Source organism: Branchiostoma lanceolatum, chromosome 8 (genome assembly GCF_035083965.1).
Source record: "Branchiostoma lanceolatum isolate klBraLanc5 chromosome 8, klBraLanc5.hap2, whole genome shotgun sequence".
Lineage (NCBI taxonomy): Eukaryota > Metazoa > Chordata > Leptocardii > Amphioxiformes > Branchiostomatidae > Branchiostoma > Branchiostoma lanceolatum.
In genome coordinates, this window is record NC_089729.1 from 4939539 (window position 1) to 4962018 (window position 22480).

At 41.1% G+C, this 22480-nt stretch overlaps 1 protein-coding gene across 2 annotated transcripts; it reads right to left on the bottom strand.

The window, feature by feature from the left end:
* Nucleotides 1–6574: 6574 nt before the first annotated feature.
* Nucleotides 6575–19941, bottom strand: LOC136439726 (protein disulfide-isomerase-like). Of its 2 annotated transcripts, XM_066435278.1 has the most exons (13): nt 19712–19941; nt 17516–17713; nt 17014–17147; nt 16224–16361; nt 15690–15794; nt 14816–14941; nt 14115–14201; nt 13628–13741; nt 12528–12648; nt 11874–12055; nt 10567–10656; nt 8933–9007; nt 6575–7892 (listed from the first exon to the last, which is right to left on the bottom strand). In XM_066435278.1, exons 1-13 carry the CDS (start codon nt 19938–19940, stop codon nt 7836–7838), a joined length of 1656 nt encoding a protein of 551 aa, XP_066291375.1. In that variant the 5' UTR covers nt 19941; the 3' UTR covers nt 6575–7835. The 2 variants fall into 2 exon arrangements, with proteins under 2 accessions (XP_066291375.1, XP_066291376.1); XM_066435279.1 differs by lacking the exon at nt 8933–9007.
* Nucleotides 19942–22480: the final 2539 nt, after the last annotated feature.

Genomic DNA, 22480 nt, shown 5'->3' on the forward strand with positions numbered 1-22480 from the left:
AGCTTGGCTGATTAAGCACACGCAATATTTACAAGCAGTAATTTTTCTTCATGGCCCAAATCTTATGACACAAGTAACATATTTGTTGATATTTACTGATATAGTGATAGTTCCAATACTGACTTTTTGCCTGAAGCCAAAAATACAACAAAACAAATCCTTAAGTTCTTACTATTTTGGACTTTGAAAATGTTTCTAATCAAAGACATTAAATACATTGTAACATTATTTAACATGATGATAAAAGTATTCATTAAGTATCTGTAAAATTTAAACAAGGCAAATGTACTTAACAAAGTCTTTTCAAACTTTCATGAACTGAGCTCGAGGATAGATTGAAGTGGACACAATTCCTATATATCCTAGACTAAATCCCTAATATAAAAAATAAGAATATATAAATACACACACAAAAATTGAACAGTAATGGTGTTGCAATCAGTCTAACACTTTGTCATGACTCTGTGACCACCCCACTTTTTCATCCTAGAGTTCTTTTGTTTCTTTTCTTTCATCAGGAGAACATTCAGTTATACTTGATTTTAAATGTCAATCAGTACAGTTCTTGTTACGCTGCAGTGACTGCCTATGTGCCGTCACTGGGAGGGCTGACTGGCAGGCAGCTGACGTGAATGATCCTCCGGCATGCCTTGCACCTCTCCATCCTTCCCACTCGGATGCTCCCTTGCTCGCAGTGCCAGTGGCAGAGCAGTGTGACTTGCTGTACCTTGGTTCGACCTTCCTTCATTCTGCTGCTAGACAGACGTGGAAACGGTGTGAGGTTCCGGCCTTGTCTGAAGCACGTCTTCAAATGGCTCCTCATCTTCCTGTGTTTTGTGCAATAGATATATAGTAGACTAATATACGCTTGCAATTAGATTTTTAAAGATGCATATGCAATTCAATTTTCTAATTTTTTAGGTCATCTTGTCCCACATCTAGTGACATTAAACACCTTACTTTACGCAGGATACTCAATGACGTGCTAGTCTTTCGTAGGTAGAACGTGTCTACATGTAGTGTGACTGCTCAACACGGCAGGAGGTTATGACAACGGGTAAAGCTTATTCAAGTTACAATACTATGACACTAGCCCTCACCACGACATTTCTGCTGGACAAACGTGATAGGCACACACATTCTATGTCCAATCTATAGTTACATACAGACAAATACGAAATAATAAATTCGTCTAGACGCAATGCATATACTTAATCTACGGGACTTAGGCATGCAATTAACCTATTTTAAGCGTTATATATAACCTACCTATGACTAGAACAACAGACTCTCAAAAACGTTTAGAGGTTTCAACATTTGGACGCTCTAAAGTGTTTCTGAGCTGCAGTTATAAAGGGAGATGTAACTGATGAAGGTTGCCCCCTTTTTAGAAGTAGAAACCGCGATTTGATTTTTAAGTATTTGTGGCAGAAGGTAGCCGATCCGTAAGCCATGTCAATGATACCAGGATCGTCTAATGGCAGAGACAACCATGCCTCAGGCGATGACATGGAAGAAACGGAGAATGTGCGCTTCTCTTCTCTACAGGAGGATGAGTATGGCGACGACTTCATCGAGCCATACCTCACGGCGTATCACTTGGGGAATCTTGACGTAGACATTCCAGGGGAAATTACGTCGCCCAAGCCAGAGCAGGGGGGCTTTGATGCTTCCCTTTCGAAAGGTGAGACTTTCAATACTTACTGTTACATGTAGTTATTTTGAAGGGTCGGATGGACATCGCATGTTCCTCGTTATTGATAGCCTGGAAACCATACCGTCGGGAGCTCCCCGGTTTCTCTGCGGGGCTGGGAGTGATGCCCGCCCGCCCAGACAGATTAGTCCGCCCGAGGGGTAGTTCTACGGTGGCGGCAAAACTACGGTGCCTGGTAAACTATGGTGGCTGCGGGCTTAACTCTATATGGCAGCTAAGACAGACTGGAGAAACGGGTCAATTTAGCAGACTGGGCCCGGTAAAACACACCCAAGCCGACCCGTAGAGACTGGGACCAGGCTACGTTATTAATAGAGGGGATAGGAAACATGAACATGTATTACTTGTATATTTACCTCTTTGTATGTATCATGATACCAAGAATGCCGTACCGGATATTAATCTCCAAACAGATGTAAGGATCCGGCTCAGCTTCAGTGTTTTACATGTGTTTTTGGTACAGAATTGTGGTACTGCACCTGTTACTCGATTAAAACGGACGTTGCACCACTAAGAATATAATACTGACTGTTGCAAAAAAAACACAGTGTAAAACACTGAAATGATCCTTATACCTCCTTGGAGATTAGCAACATGGCGGCGCTATAATGCTCTTTGTACAAAAATGTGATATCATCATCATTCCAAGGCGTTGTCGCTCCTCGGAGGAACCCCACCCCTCCCTTGACAGACTCCAGTTTTTTTCTATGTCTATCAGTTCTTGGCCATAGGATATATAGAATGGCACGTTGCAAACATACATGGAGGCTGAAAAAAAAGTAAATTACAAGGACAGTGATTCATTTTAGGGCTTGTCAGTAAGCAAAAGGTTTGAATGTTGATAGGGATGACAAATTGTAATCGTAATCGTTCTTTGGGTGATGTTGGATGTGATTCCACCATTATCTAATGGCATTGGTAGACCGATATTAGTATTTCATAGGATACAAGCAGAAACATTCTACATGTATTTCCCTTTGAGAGCAAATTCTGTTGAAATGAATCACGATGCAAACTACCGGTCAATTTAGATTGTTGTTATTTCACAGACGCGAGGAGAAGGTCCAGTGGTGTCCACAAAGACGACGACATTTCACATAACAAAGACAAAACAGCTCAAACTAGGGAAGATGATATTTCGCAAGATCCAACAGACCATGACTATACCTACATTCCTGATAACGAGTGGTGGATAGACAAGATTTAACTGACGAGCAAGGCTCCTGTTCCGTTACATCACATGGTATGTCCACCTTTGTACATTGGTTATATACTGGGATCTATGTATAGGAACGGTAAATTGATTGAAAATTGGATCACTTGGATTGAAATAATGTCTTTAAACTGAAATCATAAGATTGTATAAAGGCGCTTTTTCAATTTTTGCCCTCCATGGAAGACTATCTGGGTTCCGTCACATCTTTTTCTTCTGTCCCTTTAGCTACTTGGTCTATTTTTTTTTACCCTTTCAGGCACCACAGACGATCTGGCAACCAGTTTTCTCCACACTTCTCGGCTTTCTGTTTTTCTTAGCGATTTACTCGGTGCCATGCCTGTCCATTCTCTGATATTATCCCCCCCATCTTCTCCGTTGTCTACCTCTCTTTCTTCCTCCCTGGATGGTCCCTTGCATGATAGTTCTGGCTAGTCCCGATGTCAGTATACCACTTCACTTTCCGTCACATCACATGGTGGCTATTTCATCTCCAACAGACCCAGCAGACCACGACTATACGCACATCCATGATCACGACTATACGTACATCGAGAACTCATCAGTACTAGGGGATACACAAGATGCAAAAGAAGACGGAGTGTCGGATTTCGTCACATCCAGTGGCCACTGCCCATCCCAACCAACAGAGCCTTTGAAACATACATCGCAAGAAGAACAGACAGGTAAACTATTCTTTGATAATACATCAATTTTTATGATCGCTTTCAGACACACATTTAGTTTGCTGTGATTCTACTTTGAGTGTAGTTTTCACCTAATTCCAACGACTTGGTGGTCACTACCGGTTTAAAACAAGGGACCAGATCCCGTATGCTGTCGCATTTCAGTTTATCTAAGCTGATAGTGGCTGATTGTAACAGACGAATAATTGGACCGACAATTACTGGACATGTAACCTTGGTTTGGAAACAATCTAATAAAGGTAACGTTGTGTGGTAAATCTATTCAGCAAAAATCCTGGTCTGCCGATTCCGACATTTCAAGGTTGCGGCAATCGCCATCTTTGTTGTCGCCTTGTTCATCGTTGGGCTGCTGCTGATGACGGGAGTAATACCGCCTGACGTGAAGAACAACACGGGAAGTTTACCTTTTTGTTTTGTGTCAACATAGGATCTACGTTTGAGAACAAGCACGTACATAGTAGAAGTGTGTAATACTTGAATGGTTACAATCATCACATAGCTGTAAAGATTATGTATTAGCCAAAATCTTTGGTTGAAACGCAGTTGGGTTTCGTATTTCCTTACATGCGCAGAATACTGGCTGAATACTTTGAACACTTTTGTGTTTTATTAATCATCTGATATAATTCAAAGACGCCCTATCAAACTGCTTTCATTTTGTGGCCTTCATTTCTATAATAACTTCGTATGGACCGTTTCCTTCCTATTGCAGAAGAACTTCCACAAAACAGTGTTTTAATGTTGCTACTTGCAAACTCCCTTTTTTTAAAAGTACATCCATCCTCATATAGCCTGTAGATGCAGCACATGTGCTTTTTTTTAATATCGTATCTTACGTATACAGCCATCTACATCTGAATGGCTTAGGCCCAATACAACTGGGTCAATTGCTACATTGACGTCGACACGGACATCGCAAGCTTCATATGATGCTCCAAGGCTGGGGACAACAGTAGCTGCGGAAACGACCACGACTGACGTCGTCGTAAGTAATACATAATGTGCTTTTTTTCTTATTCGACTTATTCTTTATATCATATCATATCATAACTACTTACATACTAGCATCTCAGCCATTATTAGTGACAACGTGTCTTCCTTTTTTTCCAAAGGACTGGTCGAATTCCAGCTATATATATACGAATATCAAGTCAATAGGCACGACAAAACAGCCAGAAACGACTAGAGGTAAGATTATCACAGGTATATTACCTACATGTATAAGTGTTAATGCAGCCTGTGTTATTAATAAGATAACCTATCGCTGTCCTGTGTGCATGCCCTGACTTTGCCACTTTACATCTTAATATATGTAGAGAGATATAGATATAGATAGATAGATATAGACTAATAGAGAGAGATAGAGAGAAAAAGAGATAGATGGAGAGATCTAGATAGAGAGAGATAGATACATTCTTCAGTTATGCTGTTCAACCACAAATGCAACCAAAGCAGGTCCTTCTTGGCATATTCATAACATCTATCGGTACAGATAGAATACATGACATGTCACATCTTTATTTACAATAATTCTACATATTTGATTATGATTCTAAATCTCGGACCATGGTAGGGCTATAGTAGGTAATTGATCATTGTATTCTCAAGACCTGCAATACCTTACCCCGCAGACATGAAGGACACACGTACACCAAACGTGGCAACAAAAACTTTTGATGTCGACGGGCCTGCCCACTCAGTCACAGTGTCTACAAGTGGGAAAATAGCTGTGGCTTTAGCTGGGTATCAAATCAACATCTATAACAGTGAGGGTGTCTACCTCCTACAGTTCTCAACAGTTGTGGTGAAACGTTGTGGGGAACGGACTCCCATTTCCCCCCACGATGTTTCTTTTGGCGCCGTCAACAACGACCTTTGGGTTGTAGGAGGGAATAACGATTCCCACTACATCGCGACTTATGATTGTGACGGGATTTTCAAAACCGGTTTTGCCATTCGCCATGTCTCAGCCCCTCGTAGACTCGCTCTGAGCAGACTGTCCAACCGCGCCATTGTGACAGAAACGGACGGACACCGAGGGGAGGTGAAGGTGTTCTGGATGAACGGGATGCTCTATCGAAGGTTTGGGCGGCGACAGGGCTTGATTTGTCCAACGGCCATCACAGTGGACAACGAAGACCGCATCCTAGTGGCAGACTACTATTCCGCCAACATCTTCGTGTATCAAGACAAAGGACAGTTCTTGTTTAAGTTTGCAAGGGGAGGGAGCAACAACGGCTACTTAAGGTCCCCCCTTGACATCTGTACAGACAGTTCTCGACGCATCATCGTGGCTGACGCGGGGAACAAGCGGGTGGAGCTGTTCACAAGCCGCGGGGATCTCATCCGGCACCTCGCTACTGATGTCGACCCTCTGAGTATTGCCGTGGGTCCAGATGGACAGTTGGTTCTGATTGAAGCGTCGAAAAAGAAAGTGACCATTCTCATGAACTATTGAATGTCTAGTTTTGTGAGATTACTTTCTATGTGATATTAGCCACTGTCTCTGTGACATGTAAAATTTTCAATCCTGTTTAATGTAACGTGATTGTTGCAGGCTGATTGAAACGTATACAGTTTCTATTTTACCCTCAGCATTTTAACCAGTTAATAACTTTAAAACCTAAAAGCACACCATTTTTGGCATGACCTATCATTTGGCAAGAGAAAGAATGTCATATTCCAGTGACTGATAAGATCACCTGGCAAAGGTATGGGGTCCTAGAACTCGTTTATTTGCTTAAAGTAATGTTGTACTATTGTAATTAGCAGTCATCTAGGCTTGGACTGTATTAACGTTATAATCATTGCCTACCTGCCTACTGCCTACGTGCTCAGGCCAGAACCTGGCCCCTTGCTTTCCAGGAGGATCCTCCATGTAGTCCTGTAATCCTATAATCATTATCAATAAACAATAAAAAGAAAGAAGCACGCAGCTCATCCATTTTTACCTCCCATTTATTCTCCCATTTATTGGCTTCTCACCACCATATGAATTTTTTTCATAACAAATCTTTGACAACAAAATTATATTCCTTCACCTATCTAGAGGGGGGGGGGGGGGGGGGGGCTGGCTGATTAAAACAGGGAACATAACATCTAGTGACGTATCTGCCAGGGTCCTCCCACCAAATATCACCTGGATACTACAGTGTATACTACTCACCACTGGGCTGAATGCCTGGACAGAACAATTGCATGGCACTTAGAACTGTACTCTTTTTAAATTACACCATTATCATGTTAGCATTAATCTATCTTAGAACTAAATGTTACAACGATGAACAAATCACACAAACGCAAGCTCTCACTCACCGAAGAAGTGCTTTTGATCATTGTACGGCACCGAACAAAACAATTGAACAGTCAGTCTGGAAGTCAAATTCACACGCCTGAAACTTAAGACGTTACATAAGTGCTTCTTTCACTATACATCTTATATACTTATTCTGTAATGACATACAGGTGACATTTTATTAATCGCTGTAGAAATATACTCCAAAATCTAGCATTTTCTTACCTAAGCATGTCTATTGTTCCATGGGAGTAGACAAAATGCCTTATTAGATACATCTTACCCCAGGATCGACCTATCGGAAAACTTCTTCAAAGCAGAAATTTAACAGAACACAGTACGTATCATTATTATAATTATATAATCTCTCTCAGCTAAAACAGAGTACAGTACCATGACACTGCCTTTTCCCCCAGGTTTTACTGCAAAAGTCACGTGGAGCAAAAAGCATGTGGAAACTTAGCTAATCCAAACCCAGTTGTCGCAATGTCAAAGTGCACAACCAAATCCCTCTGTTGCTGGGAATAAGCTCTTTCACACTTCCGAGTGCGCAGGCGTAGCGACAGGAATTGTGGGTAATATGTCAAAGGTGAAGGCCCATGAGAAGTAAACAAAACCCGTCTGGACATTGTATGCGAATTGAAACAATGGTCCAGACGAGAACTGTTAACAAGTCAGAGGCTTTCACCTTCGACATATTACCTACAATACCTGTCAACACGAATGCGTACTCGGAAGTGTGAAAGACCTTATAGTGTGTGTGTGTGCGTGCAACATGAGACTATACCAACATCAGAGGGAAAGGGCGGTGCAGCTTGTCATGCCAGTGAAGGGGGAGGGGGGTGAGGTGGTGGGTACAGGGAATGTCCGGAGCTGCACAGCTGGTTAGTGGAGGTGGGGAGGGCCTCAGAGCTCGTCCTTTGTCTCTGCATCTGCATCTGCGTCTTCTCCCTCGTCCAGCTCCTGAAAGGGCACAGGGATATCGTGATTAAGTTAAGCTAATTATAAGGGCACTTTGCAACTGGTCTATAATGTACTTGTGCTCATTCGAGCCCTAACAATTGAGAAAGCCACACACAAGGCAAAACTAGTGTGGGTGTGGGCTTGAATAAAGCTTTAAACGGGAACTATGGGGCTACAGTGTCTTCTCTGAAGATGTGGTGTGTGTACGGTTGACTTGAGGTTGTCCAACACTATTTGCTAGAGATATTGTGGTTAGTTTTACCTACATGGCAACACATTTACACCAATAGTCATCACTATATAATGTATAAGGATGAAGGGGAAAAAATCTTGGAACTGAAGCTCATTCAGAAAGAGGCTGGAAGGAAATCTGGAAAACCCACAAAAACAAACGGTTAGTAAAAGAAGAAGGTAAATGTATACAACAGTGTGTGAGTGTGTGTGTGTGTATGTGAGTGTTGAGTGTGCCAATGCATGTGTATACAGGAATGTGTATGTTAAGTTGTATGCCCTACTTATGTCTGTGCATTTGCATGTGTCTATGTGCGAAATTAAAATGAAATGAAATAAATTGTGTGTATTGCTGATGTTGGTGCAAAGATTGATCCGATCTGAATATTACTTACAACATGAAAGTGCAAATCACATTCTGTCTGTCTGTCAAGTATACATAGGAGTACTTACAGATATAGTACCACAACTGAAAACAGCCTAATAGTTAAGTTCTTAAGGATCTGACCAGTAGAAGGGCTGCTAGAAGCATGATTAAGTCAGGCTATGCCTCTTCTGTAAGACTACATGATTTGAGGAGCATGTTAACCACCACATACAGCACCAGTCTCCAGTATGTTGTTAGTATGTTATGTTATCTAGGCCCAGGCTGTGCACATTGAGCAATCGTTAGTAACATACACATTTGGTAATTAGTATCCATGGAAACCACACCACACCCAACCCTATTTCTAAACCAATCAGTACCACATGCAGTGCAGAGTCTACACAACCTGGACCTGTTGCTAGGCAACGAATTCTACACTAACCCAATCTTCCTCTCCTTGTTCATCAAAATCCTCTTCCTCATCATAATCCTCATCATCACCTTCCTCCCAATCCTCCTTTTAAATACAGGAAATAACGTAGGGACGAGTCAGTTAGCTGTTCCCAAACTGGCGGTTTACCATGCAATTTGTACAGGGATAAAACGCAGTATTTGGTTGTAGTGAGTCTATAGACCTTTTTTTACGGATTGCTAGAATGCAGGAACGGATCACAAAAAATAGGAATTCGAAAACTAATTGTGATTGGCAGTTGAGACTGATCTAGACTGTCAATCACATCTAGCAACAAGTGCCCAACGAATAAAAGTGGATGGAAATGCTAATGGGGGTAGCAAGGCTGTGGGATCTGTCTATGTTTTTTGCCCTCTGCCCGTAGTTCTCAAAAAGCCTCTTGCAATCCGTGAAAAGGTCTCCATGCTTTTTTTCTTGCTAGAGTTATTGTTGACATTGTAAAAAAGAAATAGCATTTATAAAAAGGAGACCTGTGAGGTGAACTGATGCTACAATTTCTCACACGTTTGATTTTTCTTTCTTTTTTCATGAACAGTATTAGATTTAGTTAGTAGGATTCTTACATCCCCAGCATGACTAGACCTCTTCCAAGGATTAGTTGCTCTACTCAACCATGTTTTAGTACCACCTTTGGTAGTTCAGTATTCCATATCATCATTTTGTTAACATTAAAGAGTACAGTCTTTGCAGTATCAGGCATTGTACTAACTCAGGGATGCTGTCTACATGTAGCTATGGGGTAGTATGGCTACCCTTTCATTCAAGGAGTTTGTATTCCTCTGGACCAGGGGTGCCTAAACATCTTTGCACAAATTCTATAAACTTTGAACAAATTTTATGAAAAACGCACAAATTACTATGCGAAAACGCATAATTCTTATGAATGGAAGCACTATGCAAGATGTACAAATCTTAGGGGAAACACTGTCTTTTGATGCAAGCTTGCGTTGCGTTGTTTTTTATAGTGTTTCTAAATCCACAATATTTTGACTTCAAAGCTTTGAACACGTGTGTACCGTCATGAAGATGTATTCAATAATAACTATTGTTTTCCTTCACTGTGACGTTGACGGTGTCACATCTTTTTCTCCCTCCACCGCATCTCGACGACCACATTTTGAAAAGCTCGCTTTGTCAAGTGACTCAAGCAGCAGTTGGTCGGTTTGCACAAATGACTGCGTTTTCCAAAAGATTTTTACTTCCCCACATAGTGATTAGCACGTTATTCATAAAATTTGAATGAAGCTCCTAAAATTCTTGCAAATAATGCTTAGGCACTCCTGTGGACACAGTTGCTATGTTGACTGGCTATTCCAAGCAGCCTGTGAATTAAATATCAGTCAAACACATCTTGTAATCTGTATCAAAGTTGAACTATAATTTCCAACACAACAAAATTTGACTTCACCAAATTTTTGACTGATCAACTCCAGTCTTTGCTCATTCCTTCACAAAGACTAGAGTTGATCAGTGGAAAATTTGGGTCCCATTTTTTGGTGCTCGAAATTACAGTTCTACTTTGTTCCAGATTGGCTTCTACCAACACGGATGAACTTTCAAGGGAACATTTTGTAATTTGATAACAGAATGGAGCGGTGCCTCACCTCGTCACTTGGCCCTGCTCCGTCCTTGCCGCCTGACTCTAGGAACTTGGCCATGGCCTCTATTGTCCGCTCCCCGTTGTAATCAACAACCTGTCATCAAATAACAATAGAGCATGATTAGGACAGTATTTTCTGGCCATTTCTTTACATTGAATCAGGGCTGCCTTCAGCTTTAAATCTTTTTCCATCCCACTAATTGTTAGGGAGCCGATTTTTTTTTAAATTTCCACTGTTGAATTTGTCATTTTAAGCTTGAAAAATATATTTTCATCAGTTTTATCTCATGAAATTGATATTTTTTGGGACGGATGGGGTTGAATTTTTTTCCATCCCAACAAGCAAGTTTCCGTCCTGGGACAGAAGGTCGGGTCCTGGAGACAGCCCTGCATTGAACTGAATCATCCTATTACATTCAGGGCCTGAATTGTGACAATGTGACATAGAATTGAAAAAAAAAAAATCTTGTTTTCTGAAAGCATCCGGTTTGTCTACATTCAGGTAACATGTGTTTATTGGTAAAAAAAAAATTAGGGGGACCTTGCTGCAGGTTGGTTTTTTTTGGCTGTTTGTAATTGTAAAAGATGGCAATATGCTAGAAATGTGTTGAAGATATCACAAACATACTTATCAAGATCTCATCATCCTGAATATTTTCAATATTTTCCACATATTAAAATCTCATACCTGGAACTTTTATCCTCCAAAATCTTACATTGAGTTACTTTAGCCTTCTCCATGCTGATGTAGAACTATTTTCAGCCATCATAAAATAAGATACCTTGGAATCTTTTCCTTTGGGGAAATACTTGATGGTTGGGAAGCTCTGGATTTTCATGTCTTCCACCTCATTCCACATATTAAACTCCACATATAAAATAAGGCATTTAGCAGGGTATGAATCATTCCAACAATTCACATTGTCTGACCTGGGAATCTTTTCCTTTGGGGAAATACTTGATGGTTGGGAAGCTCTGGATTTTCACATCATGTGTTACATTATTCAAAACCTTGTTTGTTTTCTTTTGACAAATTTGGTATTACCGGTATTGTGAAGGGTGATTAACAGGCTTTCCATTGACAAATAATTCCTCATATTAAACTCAGTACAAAATAAGGTATTTAGCAGGGTATGAATCATTCCAACATTTCACATTGTCTGACCTGGGAATCTTTTCCTTTGGGGAAATACTTGATGGTTGGGAAGCTCTGGATTTTCACATCTTCCACCTAAGTCCTCATATTAAACTCAGTATGAAATAAGGTATTTAGCAGGGAATGGATCACTCCAACATTTCACATTTTCTGACCTGGGAATCTTTTCCTTTGGGGAAATACTTGATGGTTGGGAAGCTCTGGATTTTCACGTCCTCCACCTCGTTGGCTGTGGAGTCCATCTTGGCGACCACGATGTCCTCGCTGTCCTTGAACTTCTCACCCAGCTCGTCGTAGATGGGCGCCAGCTGCTTGCAGTGGCCGCACCAGGGTGCATCTGTGATTGGATTTTGATTTTTTGATTTTATTAGAATAGACCATTCCCATCGAAGTAGACTCGAACACCATAACGAACATATAGATTGGATTCCCCCTGTTCCATTTGGAACACCTCCGTCAAAAAAAGCGCTAGTGGGACAGACTTGTCCGTGGAGCTGTTTTTGATGGAGGTGTTTGAAATAGAACAGGGGGTGTGGCTTCTGGATCGGTCTATTGCAAAAGTGTCATACATGTGGGACACAGGCAGCTATTGCAAAAATACAAGCATTTCTGAGTTCATGTAACCATGTACATTCATAACATGAATAATACACTGATCTTTTCGTTTACAAAATAGAAAAAAATTAAGCGTGTGAATCCAAGAAGTCAAATTTTCTTGTCATACTTTACACACTAGAGTGCAAATACACTTGGAGGAAGAAGACATGACATATAAGTTGTATTCCTATAAAAAGGAAGGCTGAACTTACAGAACTCAACCAGAACGCCTTTGTTCTCGTCCAGCGCGACTTCAGCAAAGTTCTTCCCGACAAGAACCTTGACTCCCTCCTTATCCCAGTCCTCGGGAACATCCTGGCTCATCAAGAAGGGCTACAGAACACACACATATGAAGAGAGAAAAAAACTGTCAGTAAGGGTTTTTTGGGGCAGCCCATTTCTTACTGTACTTGTATGTGTGCAAAAACTGAATAAATGTGATTTCAACCATTTTTCTGTAGACCTTTTTGGGGCAACTCGTTTCTTTATTTACTTGGAAAGCGAAACCTTTGTGTGTACAAAAACTGATCTGTATTAAATTTGGTTTCAACAATTTTGCTAAGATTTCACTAAAGGTCAGAAAAGACTTTGTATAGGATATGTCTTTTATTTTGCCTTTTCTGCTACATCAAGTACAGTTACAGTGACCCCTAATTTCAGTTATGTTGCAATTTCGCCGCAGGGTTATTAGAATGGAGGTTTTCGCTGTGTATCAAGTTTGCGGTAACAGTTTAAATAATAATGTAGCACACAAACTTTAAAAAAAAAAAATTTACATGATCTAGCAGTTGAGAGGTCACTGCAAACACTAAAACCACCATATACAATTCAAGATCTACTGTATTTTGCTAGGACTGTGGGTTATGAATTTAAGATTGTGGCGTCGCGGTGGCGAAGTGGCAGGGTGTTTGGCCCCAGAACCCAGAGATACCTGGTTCTAATCCGTGGTTCCCTGATTTGTCCCATTGACGTTGTGCCCTTGGGAAAGGCACTTTACACGACTTTCCCCACTTTACTCAGGTGAAAATGAGTACCTAGCTTTGGTTAGGGACGTCCCTCGGATAGGACGTTAAATGGAGGTTCCCTGTTTGAGGAGAGCCACACCTCAAGCACGTTAAAGAACCCAACACACTTATTGAAAAGAGTAGGGATCCTCCCGGTGTGTGTGGATCATATAAATCTGTCCGGATATGCAGCTTGTACTCTTCAGTACAAACCTGGTGTGTTACGCCTTCATGAGGTTTACTGGGTATGCAATACAAACAAACAAACAAGAATCTTTAGGGTGGTCCCTTCGTGTGGCACGGCCTACCTTAATGGTTTTATCGATGAATCCCTGCACGAAGGCCTTCATGCTGTCAGTAGTGATCTCCTCCGACTCAGGCTTGTACTTGGTCATGTCCTCGTCAAGCGAGATGAGACGCACCTGCATGACGTACATGATGTAGAAAATGTCTAACAAACTTGTGAACGTACCGACTGATGAGTATCTGATACCAGCTCTGAAAAGGACTAGAAATAGCCATGCCTTTAAGTACCAATGAGTTATCAACCAAGGATTGATGTGTTCAAAATTTGCCTTTTCAGAGAACCATAGTAGAATGGAACTCGTTGTCATCAAATACTGTAGGAACATCCTCACTAGATAGCTTTATTTAAAGAACGGTCAGATGTGCATGACAGGCCGCTCAGTGTAATATAACCAGCTGCTGTAGCGCCGCGTGCCTGCAAAGCTGGTGACTGTTACGCCAAATGGCGGTTAATGGGGTCATATCAGCTATTAAAACACAAATACAGACCTGTGGGCACTCCTCCTTGTTCAGGCCGAAGAACTCCAAGATACGTGCATGGTCGTCGTTCTCAACATCGATGTAGATAAACAAAACCTAGGTGGAACAAAAATAAAGCATTATAGAAGTTTCATCTGAGAGAGAGAGAGAGAGAGAGAGAGAGAGAGAGAGAGAGGGGGAATTGTTTGGGGAAGAGAGGAGAGAGAAAGAGTAAGAGAGAAAGAGATAGAGAGTTAGAGAGAGAGAAAGGGGAGAGGGAGCAAGGGATAGAGGAAGAGGAGAGCGAGCAAGAGGGAGAGAAATTTAAAGGTAGACGGAGAGGAAGAGAGAAGGAGGGAGGGAGGGAGAGAGAGAGAGGGATAGGGGGAACAGGGCTGTCTCCAGCCATTGTTTGGGAGCCCATATTTTTGATTTTCAATGTCAAATCTGTCATTCTAAGCATACAAAAATACATTTTCATCAGTTTTAGGTCATGATATTGATATTTTTTGGGCGGGCTTGGTTGAATTTTTTTCCGTCCCAACAAGCAAATTTCTGTCCAGGGACGAAGGACGGGTCTTGGAGACAGCCCTGGGGAGGGGAGAGAAAGGAGAGATGGGGAGAGAGCGAAAGGGGAGAGTGAGAGATAGAGAGAAGAAATTCATTCTTTTAACAACGTCTGCTGACAAATACATAATAAATACATATAAAAGACATCTTGGCTTCCATACCTTGCCCTTGTAGTCCCCGGCAGCACCCTTGAACTGTTCCAAGATGCCGTCGAAGTCTTCGTGGGACTTACTGATGAACAGGAGGTTGTGGTTCTTCACTTCTCCACCGAAAACCTTCTGGGCAGTCTGTAGAATGGGCAGAGAAGAAACAATTACAACCAAGAAGTGAGTTAAAGTGTCTTAAACTAATCTTCTAAAACCTTGATTTATTTTAATAGACTGTCTCCAAAGTGAGCTTTTTATTCCATGTATACTTTTATATTAACTTGTGGCACTATTTTTTTGTAATGTAGACTGGATTATCTTAAAAGTTTGGACGAAAAGTTGCACTTCAGTGCCTTACAATTGACGTCATATTTTGTGACCAAAACAATTATTCACAAGCCACATGCTTAGTTTACAAGACAAGAACATTGATGAAAACAAAAGCTATCTACCACCAAAGCATGTCCAGAACATGAGATTCAAAAACCAGAAGCTCCACTGTAGAACCAAGGAAAGCCACCAGAGGGCCCAATATCTTATCATTTCTGTAATAGGTCAAGAACTAACTTCATAGTATCGTACCAAATTTTGTAACAATACGTCAATAACTTCTAGAGATATGCTGCTAAACCACAAATGCTTTCAAAAACATATGAACCTTTTTTGTGAAGCAAGTAAAGAGTCAACTAAACTTAACATTTTGAAGACCATAAAACTGGTTTTGCGGTTCTTAAAGGAAAGAAATGCATGTCCCCAAAGAAAGAACAGGAATTCCCCTCAGCAAAAATAGCTGCAGCAACTCAGCATACCTCGTAGCGCATTGTGCGACCTTCCCTTCAAGGCTCTTTCTAATTTTGCCCATATGTTTGTTGTTTAGAAGACCATGTACCGATTCTGTGAACTCCACCACCAGGGGCAGCAGGTTGGCCTTGATGAACTGCTTCAGGTCGTCTTCCTTCACATCACCTTCGTAGTCGTTGCGCCCCTCATCAAACTGTTAAGACAAACATGGATAAGTAAGACATCTTCATACAATATCAATTGTCCTGTATTGCTGTTGCATTGTTTTGCATGGCAGTTACAACCGGTGCTTTTGAATTGCATATCTCTTGGATAATACCAATGCATTCAATACATAATACAACACTTTTCTCTCTTTCAAGTACAACTTTGATAACGTACATGTTTGTAGGATCAGTATTTGGATATTTGTTTACTGTACTGATGACTTGAAAAGTTTTCTTGCAAGTTTCTAGTATGATCAATACTTCACAAAACCTACACTTTTGTAGCACAGTAGTGCAGCTAAGACTTGTTTTGGCGCAATTGATTTTGAATGTTCCCTGCACCAAGCAGGTATGCAAAAAAAATAATTCCAAGGCCTGAACCTAGTAACTGTCACTACATGTGCGCATGTCTGTACCTTTTTGAACAAGACCACACCGTCTTCTTTGGCCTCCAGCTTGGTGTAGACCTCGTCCGTTGACGTGATAGCGAACGTGGTCTCGTCATCAGACCTGGCGACCTCCAGGAAAGCCTTGGCAGCTTCACTTGCTTGGTCCTGAAGGAGAAAATATCATGCTTCATTTTAGATATCTTTCACGTGCCGAGGTTTGACACCATATCCTCGCTCATACACAAGGCTGGCGGCTTTACGTCCCCAACCGAAAAGACAATGCAACATTTTTCCAGCCGTGCCAAGACCTGTGCACGAATCAAGGCTACTGGCTCCACGGAATTTGAACAAGATGTGGCAAAGCAGCCGAGGGCAAAGACCTCTCTCTACACCCCGAGGACAAAACAAATATAGTAGCTCAGAAATTCTTGCACAAGAATACGACAATAGCAAATACATGTTTTAAATTTCTCCTTGCTTAGGTTTGGCAGCTTTGGCACCGAATTTGTATTGGTTACAGAATTAGCCGGTAGCTTGGTTTTTAAGGCTGCTTCTTCTTCCTTTTGATGCCCACAATCATGGTGATGTCCATGGTTGTGGTATGAGGAAAAAAACAGTGGCAGCGTGTGTGTGTATGGCCATTATCAGGGAAATAGGGTGTCGGACCGTGTCTTCTGGGTGTCTCCAGCAATAGGAGGGCGTCTAATCTCTGTTTTCTTACTGTAGGGCTGATGCTGTTATAGCCTGATGCAGAGCCAATAATCAATAACCAATACTAATCAGGCAAGTAATCAAGACACGAAGGTTGACTTCTCACCTTGAAGAAGCCCACGACCAGGACCTCGTTGTCTTCCTTCAGTTTCTCGGCCTGCTCGGCGTTTTCCAGGTTGGTGGCGGGAGGACCGGTCTTCTTCTCCAGCCACGTCACGATCTGGTCACCCTGGCGACCACCTACATGTAAACAAATAATCAGGAAAAGGTACAGAAGCTGTTGAAGGGGTTGTGTGTTTGCCCCAGAACCCAGAGGTCCTGGGTTCGAATCCTATTTTTGCTGGGATTTAATTTTGCTGTCCTCTGGACCAACAGGATTTAACTCAAACTGCAATCAGTAGGGAAGCAGACCACTACACTTAGATAACATAATTAAACTTTGGTGCACACTGCCAAATCCAAATTACCATGATCGTTCCTTAACTTGACCGCTTTACACTTCCCACACATAAGACGAAAGCTAAATACTGTCCCCCCCCAACCCTAACTAGAACATGGGGCTCAAACCTCCGCAGAAGGCAAGCGAAGAAAACATCAAACAAACTCACCGCCATAGTCCATTGGCTTCCCGTTGCGGAAGAACTTGATGGTCGGGTAGCCACGTACTTCGAACTTCTGTGCGACGTCAGACTCCACGGTGGCGTCCACCTTGGCCAGCTTGATGGCAGACTCCTTCTCCTTCAGACTTGTCGCGGCCTTGGCGTACTCGGGCGCCAGCGACTTGCAGTGTCCACACCACGGGGCATCTGGAACATATCAAACATACTTCATTACTGGGCTCTCATCTGTATCATCTTTTATGCAAATGTTTTGTTATTCAGGAAACTGTAATATGATACCCATCACCCTTGAAGAATGCTCAATTTCAATGCCTATCCCTGTCCTACCCCTATCTTTAATGGAGTCACCCATGGCCTTGGGGGAATGCCATGGGGAGTGTCTGCCTTCTGGAACTTAGCAGGGTGGGTTTCATACCAGGGCTGTCTCCAGGACCTGTCCCTCCGTCCCGGGACAGAAACTTGCTTGTTGGGACTGACAGAAATCTTATCCTGATTAAATCAAAACATGAAACTGATGAAAACATAATTTTAAAAGCTTAGAATGACAAGTTTTTAACAACGAAAATCAACATCATTGGGCTCCGAAACAATGAGTGGGACAGAAAAAAAAATTAAAGCTGGTAACTGCTCTGATTCATAACTTAAGTTTAAGTTTCATTCAATATTTATCTGAGCAATAATTTCTGGGGTGAATGCATATTATGTGTGAAATTAAGACAAATGTGAAAATGTTTCAAAAGTTTGCTTTTTTTTAAGCCTCTGGATGACCATATGCTATGGATACAGATTTGCCAAAATATAAACACCTTAGTTCTCAAAATACGTAGGTATGACAAAAACGTTTGTTGTACAAAAAACCTCGTCATGCTACTTACTAGTACATCATTGCGCTGCCTCTTTGTTCTCTACTTATCTGTGTTTCATCATGTTTTACAGTATCTTACACAGCACAAAGGTGTTTGCTCGGTACAAGGACAATGATAAGTGTTTAAATTCCCACACATTTAACCATGTGGCCCCACTCCCAGCCATATTCCACCTACTCTAAGTTTTAGAAACGCTTTCCAACATCCAATCAGATTGGCCGTAGATCACATGTCGGTCTGTTGGACCTTGTTGATGGGTTGGCAGTTGCAAACACACCTGCTAAAGTGTAAACAGGATATAGGGGCTGACACGTACACATGTACGTTCAAACTGAGACACGTGGAAGAGTTCTCGCGTACTCCAAACATGTGCGTTGGAATTAACGTCCTTTGTCTTACTCTAACATCCTTTTGTTTCATACAGAAAAGTCTTTTAATCAAAAACATATTATAATCGAAAAATGACTTATGTTTCACATTGAAACATTCAGAACTTATTCCAAACACAGGTATTTTATGGCAACCAATTCTGACCGTGCTATTTTGTCGAATTTGATATAATAATACTTAAGTACAGATTATGGTTATTCCGAATCATGTTAAACAAAGTCACTGATATTTTTTTTCACCCCAAACTCTCCGATGTTGGGGTCAGTATAATACTGTAACTATATACTAGTACTATATAACCAAGGAGGTTAAATATACTACCTCCTTGATATAACTAAGCCTTGTATTTTTTGTAAGGGCCTAAGGCATTGCTTCAAAGAGCAATAGTTGTATTTCTGCTGGTATTTTCCATTTGCCCAACTGAACAGAACAATCATAATCCAAAGATATCAAAAAAGAGTTTTTCAAGCAACATGGGTTATATAAGGTATCAAAGAATTTTTAGGTGTGGGAAAAACCATAATGTTTAAGGTATAAAGGTTTAGCTGTTGGCTAAAATAATAATTATTGTAAACACAGTATCTTGACCCTAAAAAATACGTGGAATTTCGTACTCTTTAGTCTAATGATACAATATTTTCCAACAAAATCGTTGTGAAATTATGGGCATACTAAAGTGATCCACGTGTTTCACGTAAAAATCTGGGCTTTTAAAGCGTGACGTGTTACTGTTACACGTTCTGTCGAAACCACCTCCCCAACCGGTGGTTCTTTCGCCATATGGAACACTTTTTAAAAAACTTTCACGAACAAAAAACACCATAAAACAAAGTAACTGTTGCTGGAAATATGCAAAATGCTAAAATACTTGGTTTTACCTAAATTGTTAGTTTTTGCAGCTACAACATGAAAACCAGTCCATACTTACAGAACTCGACTAGGATGTTCTCAAACTCTTCTAGCGCTTTGTCGAAGTTGTCGTTGGTTAAAACCAAGACTCCTTCCTCTTCTGCATAGTCTTCTGCCAGGGACAGGGCCACGAATGTGGCGAATATTGCGGCGAAAATCTTCATTTTGGGTGAAAAGTTGTACCGAGAACACAGAACTGTGTGGACGTGAAGGAAGTACGTGGCAAAAGGACAGCTGGAAGTGCGCATGCGTTTTAAACCCGAGCGTCCAGCGCGTGGAGAGATCTGATTGGTCCAGCGGGGGTCGCCGGGAGAGTCAATTATTAGTAGGGGTGTTTTCTTTTACTTTACCAAGTTCTGAGAAAGACGAGGCGGCGGGGCGAGTTTTGAACTTGATATATGACATTTTGTTATAGAATGTAGATTATACACCAAAAAGATAAATACACTGTGAAGGCATGTACAATCCAAATTTTTCTATCACCTTTATTCCCTAATTTAGCTACTTTTTTTCCTAGCACGTAGAAAAATTCATATGCCTCATATTCCTATTAATCCTAAGGCAACTTGACAAACCTCCCATTGAAAAACGTATCTATGCTTTTTTGTCTTCTAAGACGTTAACTAAAAGCGAGGAAATTTAATGAGAGCTATCGTATTTTGGAAATGATTTGTTGGAACCTGACCGTGCGGCAAAACAAGTGTGCAAGAAAGGTCCGAGTTCACTCATTCAGGCTTTTACGAAGGACTAGTCCTGGTTCTTCTTCTTGTAAAATTTTTTGTTTGTACTTTGTATGTTCGTTTGTTTATTTGAACCTTTGTTTATTCATGAGAAGCTCAACTTCGGTATACCGTGAGGCCCTTAATTGAGGTCACGAGGGAATAGATAACTCAAGCCTCGAAGTCAGATAAAATATAACAGATCTAGAGAAACAAACTGTGCATCTTCTTCTCGGGTCACCACTTCAGTCTGCTACACTCTCCACCCCCAGTACTCGCACACACAATAAACAATCCAAGTGGTCACATGACACATAATAATGGCGTTTACAAAGCACGATATTTAAAGGTACTTATGTTTGGGACAGATGGTTTAACACATTTTTTTTTGGGGGGGGGGGGTATTTTGATAACGTCTCAATGGTGAGTGGCTTATCTCCCTTTACCCCTAAAGAGACGAACAAAACGCCGCCAAAAAGGTGTGTAAACTAACCCGAACCTTACATCTGCTTTGAGACTACTTGAATGTCGCCTGCACTACGAAAAGGAAACCCGATGCCACGTTTCAAGCAAGGTTTTAAATTGGGTACTTCGCAGCTATTTGAACAGGGCAATACAAGCGGATACAATCGCTGGTCCGTCCTTGATACGTGTCTAATTATTTCACAGGTGCTTCCTATCTCAACTTTCACCAATCTCCAAGCAGATATAAGGTCCGGTTTGTTTACATGTGGTTTGTGACATGTTGTGCACAGTTTTAGCGGTGAACGTTTTATTTTTCTGTTCACACTCCCCTAGAGACCTGACTCAAGTTTTATTTGAAAAAGAATTGCTCGTAGTCATTAGATGAGGCGGCGATAGCGTTCGTGATATAGGATTGGTCGCTGAATCCGGAACAATAAGAGAAAAATGGATACAAATTTCAGTTGACTTCAATACCAGGATACAGTGGACCACTATTTGGCTTAAAAAAATATATATATATAATTTTTTGGTCTGCAAAATGCCATAACAGTGATTCTGGGTAGAAATTGAGATCTCTTTATACTTGTTCTTGTTTGGAATACGCTGAACTACATGTGTGCTAAATTTGGTGCTTGCTTGTACTGTTTTAGACAAATACGTACAATTTTTTACCACCGCTGGACTATATGATAAACAAGCAGAGATAAAACTAGTCTGTATAACGCAAACTCCAGCTGGCCGGGGATTTCTGTCCCCTCCTATGGCGGCGAGGCGGTTACAGGCGGCAAACCGTTACAGGAGGCTTGATTGAATTCAGGCTAAGATAAAACAAGCAGACAAGAAAACAGAACATCATACAATGGGGAGCCCCCACCACCCAAAGCACACGAAGAAACCTACTATGGAGGCTAGAGCTGCGAGTTCTTAGCCTGGAAACCAGCCTTGAACCGTAGAAAAAGTTCAAGGGCAAATACTGAACACCAGATGTACATAATCATGAAAATAGAGCCTAGCAGACGTGACATTATACCCGTACTAGTCACAACTGTCGATAGGCTGACCATGAGATTTGAGAAATTAGTCACAGTAGATTCTTCTAATCCTCAAGCTGATGTAACGTTTATATATGATAGCTAGGTTCGGCATGTTTTACACTCTTTTTGCGGCATGCATTTTGTACCTCTTTCTTTATACATAGTACATATTACAATGTAATTAATTGTTGGCAACAATATAAAAACGTTACTTTGCTTTGAGAATTACATTCATAATGCTTAGGTCAATATCAATGGGGAAAAATAACATCTATGGGACCAACACAAAGTCACGGTGCACAATTGATGCTCGTATTTACATCCTGGGGTGGTGATCGAGTACAAGTTTGACTTTACATATCATCTACTAAACTGGTTTATCATCATTATACATCATAGATCATACATATACAATAAAATACACCTTGGTAGCCCGAAGGCTAGATTACAATGTACCGCACAAAAATACTTGTAATCATACTACTAACTCTACTAGCATCTCGTAGTAAGGCCACAGCAAGTAATTTCTATGGATGACATCAGCACGCTCATTAATTTTCGCCTGATTTC

Excerpts from the sequence above, each read along its gene's own strand:
- LOC136439726 (XM_066435278.1), bottom strand. The coding sequence starts at position 19,940 with ATGCGCACTTCCAGCTGTCCTTTTGCCACGTACTTCCTTCACGTCCAC. Across the intron at positions 16,362-17,013 it reads TGGTCGTGGGCTTCTTCAAG|GACCAAGCAAGTGAAGCTGC; the intron begins GTGAGAAGTCAA and ends TTTCTCCTTCAG. Across the intron at positions 14,202-14,815 it reads CCGGGGACTACAAGGGCAAG|GTTTTGTTTATCTACATCGA; the intron begins GTATGGAAGCCA and ends TGTTCCACCTAG.